Raw genomic sequence first — 6538 nt, forward strand, 5'->3', positions numbered from 1 at the left:
CTGCCATGTACTCATGAGTTTCTATTTCTCCGTAAAGTCAAATCATAAAAGATAATTTTGAACAAGTCATTAAGTCATTGATTGAGATACAAGAAAGATAAATGACTTGTACTTTCACAGCTTCTAATTTATTTTCTATGAGGAAATTACATGATGGGTAGAAAAACATGGGGCAAAATGAAACAGAGATTTGTCTTTAGAAATTGTGAAAAAACAATATAAGATGTTTTGTTTGCCAAAATGTCCAAATACAACCAATCCAAGGAAATTTAGGATCAAAGATTAATGCTATATGATAAGTACTTAATCAAATTTCTTGATAATCAGTCTTGCTTTTAATATTCAAGAATCCAAAATAAATGTCCGCAAAACATTAAACTCAAAGCAAAACTTTAGTTTTTAATCATTAATATTTTATTTTATCAAAATAAAAATTTGTTGCCTATCCCTTATCATGAAAAAAAGAGAAGAAAACTACAGCCATATTTACAGAAATCTGTTCGTCTAACGCATCCAACGCCCAAAACTCATGGATTGAAATTCGACATTTATATACGAAATAAGGTGGACAGGAGGTGGTGATTTGGGTCCTCCCATTACCTTATCGTCCGCGGCGGTTTCTTCCCATCCTCGTCTCTCCTTGCAGAGGTAATAAACTTCTCGAAGTTTAAACCTTTCTTCTCTCCCGTAAAGAAAGTAAAGAAAACCTTAATGGGTTCCACTAGTTCGTTAATTTACAGCAATGGATTGCTTTAGCTTCCTTAAAATAACCACTATTCTAAGTAGTTGACATCACTTAAACTTTAAGCAGTTTTTGTTCTAGCCAATTTCAAGTTGTTTAAGAAAAAAATGTGTTATGTGTCATTCTGACTGTGTATGTGTGTGTTTCTTTAATCTGGTTAACCAAAGTTGAAAAGGTTTGTTGCTGTTTTGGACATTGTATTATGATTTCTTCTAGTGTTTGTACATTGCACCTAGAAATCATGGCAACTACATATGCAAGTTTGCTCAATAGGACGATATGGTTTAGCTTTTTTGGATAATCACGATATGGTTTAGCTTGTAACTAAATCTTGTTTTTAGTGGAGATATATAACTTAAACAAGGAAGTTAAGAGGGTCCCTTTTTCTCAAATTGAAACGATTTGGAAGTTGGGGGTTAGTACGTTTCTAATATCTGATTTTGTTTTGCAAAACAAAAATATAACATGGATGATGATGAGCCTGCAATTGAAGCCAAAGACCTAGTGAACTCTTATGTGGTGGCTTTAGAAGATGAAGGTGATGAGTGTTGTGTGGTAGAGGATGCTGAGACACCAATGGTTTTGGATGACGGGAACAGATTTGATACTGTGAATGTTGAGTTGTTTCAATGTTTGAATGGTAGGGTTGAAGAACCTGCATTGGGCATGGGGTTTACTTCAGAAGATGATGTGAGGGATTTATACAGTGCGTCTGCAAAACAAACAGGGTTTAGCATTCATGTGAATTCGTATTATCAGTCTAAGAAAGATAATTCAATTATATCTAGAGAGTTTTGTTGTTCTAAAGAAGGGCTTCACGGAGAGAAGCGAGCAAAGAAAATGGATTCAGGTGAGGAAACAAGGAGGAGGCGTGCTAGGCCTATTACGAGAGAAGGTAGCCAGGCATTGATGACTGTGAGAAGAAGAGATAATGGGAAATGGTATATTGCAAAATTAGAGAAGAATCATAATCATGAGATGTTAACACCATGAATGCGACATTTTTTTAGGTCACATAAGCAGGACTATGATCTAAATAATAGTTTCAGTGAATCTTTAAGTTCTCCTGTGACGGGGTTAGATGCACCTGTGATTGTCTTTACAGAAGATGGTAATACTGTTGGCAAAATGGTATTTAATTTCCTGAATTGTATTAACTATGTAGGAAGAGGACGACTGAGCAATTTTGGTATAGATGCTCAAAATATTCTGGGATTTTTCAAGTTTATGCAAGCTAGTGATCCTGCATTTTATGATGCAATACAGGTTGATGAAGAGGATAGGCCAAGTAGTGTTTTCTGGGTTGACACGAGATCTAGAATTGCATATGATTATTTCTCCGATGTTGTGGCCTTTGATACTTATCAAGCCAATCAGTGTATGATGCCTTTTGCACCTTTTACTGGAGTAAATCATCATAAATAATCAGTGTTGTTTGTTTGTGCATTGCTTGCAAATGAGACAGAATCTACTTTCATTTGGATTTTCACAACCTGGCTTGAGGCAGTGTCGGGACAGCAACCAGGGTTAATCATAACTGATTATGATTCTACCATGACTAGAGCAATAGAGAGAGTTTTCCCCCAATCAACCCACTGATATTGCAAGTGGCACATCATGAGCAAAATGCCAAAGGAAATGGGGCATGCATACAGTTCGCTTCAAAAGACATTTCAGGTGGAACTTGATAGAGGCGTTAACAAAACTGGGATACCTGAATCTACTTGGGTTTTGTTAGGGGAAATGAATGGATTCAATCACCTTACATGGACTGCAAGTTGTGGGTCCCAGTCTATGTTAGAGAGGTATTCTTTGCAGGCATGAATACTGCCCAGAAAAGTGTGAGTGTGAATTCGCTTTTTGATGGTTACGTGAATGCGAGGACTACCTTGCAAGATTTTGCAGAGCAATATGTGAGGGCTTTGGATGATCGATATGAAAAAGAAGCAAAGGCAGAGTTGGAGACTGTTTACACTAAACCCATATTAAAGACCCCACTTCCTATGGAAAAGCAAGCAGCAGAAGTTTACGCTAGAAAATTGTTCTGTAGTTCAGGATGAGATTTTTTAATCTCTTTTATGTGCTGTGAAGTTAGGTGGAGATGATGGAGGAACCACCACTTATGAGCTAGCAAAATTTGATGAAGAACAAAAGGTGTACTTTGTCACTTTGAGTATATCAGAAGAAATAGCTAGTTGTAGTTGCAAGATGTTCCAGTTTGAAGGGATCCTATGCAGAGATGTGATTGCAGTATTCAAAGCTACAAATGTCTTCATTCTTCCACAAAATTATATTTTACAGCAATGGACCAAAAATGCCAGGGATGATGCCATCTTGGATGTATTGTCCTGTCTTGATGTGCCGAGTAATTCTCACAGGGGTTAAAACTTGCAGTACAATGTATTGTATGAGGAAGAAATAAAATGTGTGGTGGAAGGGCTGGCATCTGACCACAGTTTTAAGGTAGCATTGAATACGTTATGAGAAGCCAGGATAAAAATTTCTGGTTCAAAGAAAAATGCCATGAGTGCACAAAAGCTTGAAACTGTGGCCGGTAATAGTTTCCAGGATGAGAACATGATTTCTAGTCACAGAGACAGCTATTCATTACAAACAAGTCATGCAGGCCAGCACAAAGCAAACACAGCAGAGTCTTGGATGTATAATAATACTTTTGAATATGTTTGGAGCAATAGTACTTCCGATATTGAAGGTAAATGTGGTTTATGATTGAACTGAATAGTGCAAAAGGATCCACACTGCTGACCCCGAATAGCTTGGGATTGGGGCTTAGTTGCTGTTGTCGTTATGTTATGCTATTCAACTCATTTTGTAACTGACCTGGACATGATAGTCATGCTTGCTTGTGGCCGAAGTATCCATGCCCAAACATTTCACTAATGAGGTCAGTGTGATCAAGTATCAATCAACTTCTATGAAATTCAAGCAGCTGATCAAAATTGCTGGATTCTTTCTTGTCCTTTTGTCAATGACAACTAGTAATTACCATAAGCAGCTAGGATGCATGGGATCATAGACAATACTCCTCCAAATTGAGGTTTTTCTTTTCAATTGCTTAGATGCTAGCTTCTTTGTATGTTTGTATAAGACAGGTTTGGAAGATGTGGAGTTTTCAGTCCATTGTTGTTTCTCAAGTGATTTGAAATTCTATCGAGAAATCTTTTTGATTCCTGGAGCACTTTTCAGTTTTTTGTTCTGTTGTAGTGTTTTTGGTCTTCTCTTTATCCCCAAATATCCTGCAAGAAAATACCTCACAATCTTGGTCTTGCATCCATATTTTTCCTAATCTACTTCATGTTTCTAGTTGATTTCTAGTTGACACGCTACTTATATAAGCCATGGTCCCCTAACTTCCACTTCATTTTCTCATCCTGGAAACTCATTAGCAACGCGGTGTCATTCTCTTTTCCGGTGGCCCCAGTTGTGTATTATATAAGCTCATTAGTATGTAAAATCATATCATAGGGCACTGTATACAGAGGTTCACGTCACAATTTGACTCTCTCAAGACCTTATACTAATAAATTGTGCTAAGTGCTTCTACGTGACTAGAACATCTCCAGCTGGAGAAACTTCTAACATGAAGAGGTATTTTGACAGGGTGCAGCTAACGAAGGCTTAAAATGCACAGGAATAGAAAAATACATTTTCTGCTGCTAGCATATGCACTTTCGGAAACATGATTGGTGAATAACTAGATACAAAGGGTTAAAACAATCTCAGCTGTGGAATTTATTACTCACTGAACATCTAAAATTTTTGGCAGAACGTAGCTGATTGCACTCACAAATCTCACAATCTCTCACAAATGCAGGAAATTCCTACAAACACATTTCGTCAATGCTGCACTAACAATTGATAATTAGAATATAATGGGAACCTAAAGCGCCAGCCAAGCCACAGAATTTTGCATGACTTCAGAATTCAAGCCCAATGACTGGCCCCCTATGTGACAATTTTCATAGCCTTTCTCTTCATCAAATCAGCTCTTGATTCCATCTTCACAGGCACTGGAGCAGAGAAAACTAAACTCCCATCTTTCTCCAAGCGATACCCACTATCACTGCTCTGTGATGACCCACCATCCTCCAAATGAGCTTCCTGGTCATTCTCAGCACCCTTAGAAAATCCTTTTCTTTCCCCAGTTTCAGAAAAATGGATCTCCACAGCCTCCCCATGATCATCACTGTAATCACTCCCATCATTGAAACTATCATCTCCGTTTAGAACTGACTCATCTGTGTCACTAATTACCCTATAAGAATTCCCGTTCTCAGCAAAACTAACAGTTTTCTTCACTCTAGGGTGACCAACTCGTTTTTTCAACGAAACACCTCGCTTTCCATCAACAGAAACTTTTCGGTTTAGCTCTCCATCTCCATCATCAACGAATTGCTGAAATCCTTCAAGCTCCACATCTTCTTGGTCATTTTCACAAGCCCTCGAAAACCCACTAATCTTTTCAACTCTTTTTCTCAATTTATCCACTATTTCCCTTTGACTTTCAGTCAAATCTCGACAACCACCATAACCATTCTTGGCATTCAAAGCCCTAGCTTTGTTAGTATTCCCTAAAGCCCTCACATTCCTAGCAGATTTATACGAAAGTTCATGCCTTTTTATTGCAAATCCATCAACAAACTCCAAAAACCTTACCAAATCTCTAGTAACTGACCTTTTTCCATCTCTGATCATAGTATCACCACCCTACAAAAAAAAAAAAGACCACAAATCATAATCTCATAAGATTATTATGAGAAAATTAGACAGAGACCCATTAATGATATACCTGAATGGAGTCAAGTTTGAGGAGCAAGCCCATGGCTTTATGAGAAGCGACCTTGAAATCAAAATGGGATTCAGTAGAAATAGAAGATTTGAGAGAGTTGAAACTGGATTTGATAAAAGCAAGCTCCTTGAGCTGCCTTAGGGTTCTTGATCTGTGAACAAGAAAGGCACGGAAATGGGTTTGAATAACACGTGCAGCTGTGTCTCTGAGAGAATGTGAAGGATAGTTATGGTTATTCGTACATGAAGCAGAAAATTGGTGAAGTGAGGACTCAAGAGTGTTGATTCGTTGAAGAAGAGAAGCGAGAACAAAATGGGTTTGTTGGGGGTCATCTTCTTGTTGAAAATGTAGCTTTGGTTTCTGGTGATGATTTTTTGTGTGGCTGTTCGGTCTGTCAAGGCAAGGCGAGAAGATATGGGATTGGTGGTGTTGCAGCTGCAGCTGTTGCTGCTGCTGTTGCTGGAGGAGAGAAACAAGGGACTGGAGAAGTGGATCATTAGATAATTGTGGTGGTGATATTGGGTGGTGGTGAGGTTGGGGAGAACAGTGGCTGTAACAGCAGCAAGGGGTCGTGGTGGTGGTAAAGGTGGTGGGGACGGAGACATGGTTTTGGCAGTGGTGATGAGAGGCCATGATGTTTGTTAGTAAAGGAGGAGGAAAGGATACAGAGATTTGGAGGGTTTTGACAGATAAAAGGGGCCTTGGAATGGGGGGGGGCTTTTTGTTTTTGATAATTGAGATTTATTTATTTTATTTTTTTTGTAATTCAAGATGAGCAAAAATAAAGTCATGGGATTGAAAGATTAAAGATTAAGAAATTTGGTGCGGTTTAGGGTTTTCTTTCTCACACAAATAGAAAAGGAAATATGTTATGAACTGATTATCATGTCCCGCTGCCGGAGCTGGGCTGGCACCGATGAGAAGTGAGAATGCAGAGGTGCAAAGAAATGGCTGACCAGAGTCATGAATCCCTGTGATGTAATAGA

General features: G+C 38.4%; 1 protein-coding gene across 1 annotated transcript; it reads right to left on the bottom strand.

Annotated features, from left to right (window-relative positions):
• Window positions 1-4471: 4471 nt before the first annotated feature.
• LOC7484563 (BAG family molecular chaperone regulator 8, chloroplastic) lies at window positions 4472-6538 on the bottom strand. Its single transcript, XM_002324060.4, has 2 exons — window positions 5553-6538; window positions 4472-5470 (listed from the first exon to the last, which is right to left on the bottom strand). Exons 1-2 carry the CDS (start codon window positions 6183-6185, stop codon window positions 4709-4711), a joined length of 1395 nt encoding a protein of 464 aa, XP_002324096.3. The 5' UTR covers window positions 6186-6538; the 3' UTR covers window positions 4472-4708.

Source organism: Populus trichocarpa, chromosome 17, assembly GCF_000002775.5.
Source record: "Populus trichocarpa isolate Nisqually-1 chromosome 17, P.trichocarpa_v4.1, whole genome shotgun sequence".
NCBI lineage: Eukaryota > Viridiplantae > Streptophyta > Magnoliopsida > Malpighiales > Salicaceae > Populus > Populus trichocarpa.

Bases quoted from the DNA above. Each gene is read 5' to 3' on its own strand.
- LOC7484563 (XM_002324060.4), bottom strand. From the start codon at position 6,185: ATGGCCTCTCATCACCACTGCCAAAACCATGTCTCCGTCCCCACCACC. The intron at 5,471-5,552 runs GTATATCATTAA...TTTTTTTTGTAG, and splicing joins TCAAACTTGACTCCATTCAG to GGTGGTGATACTATGATCAG.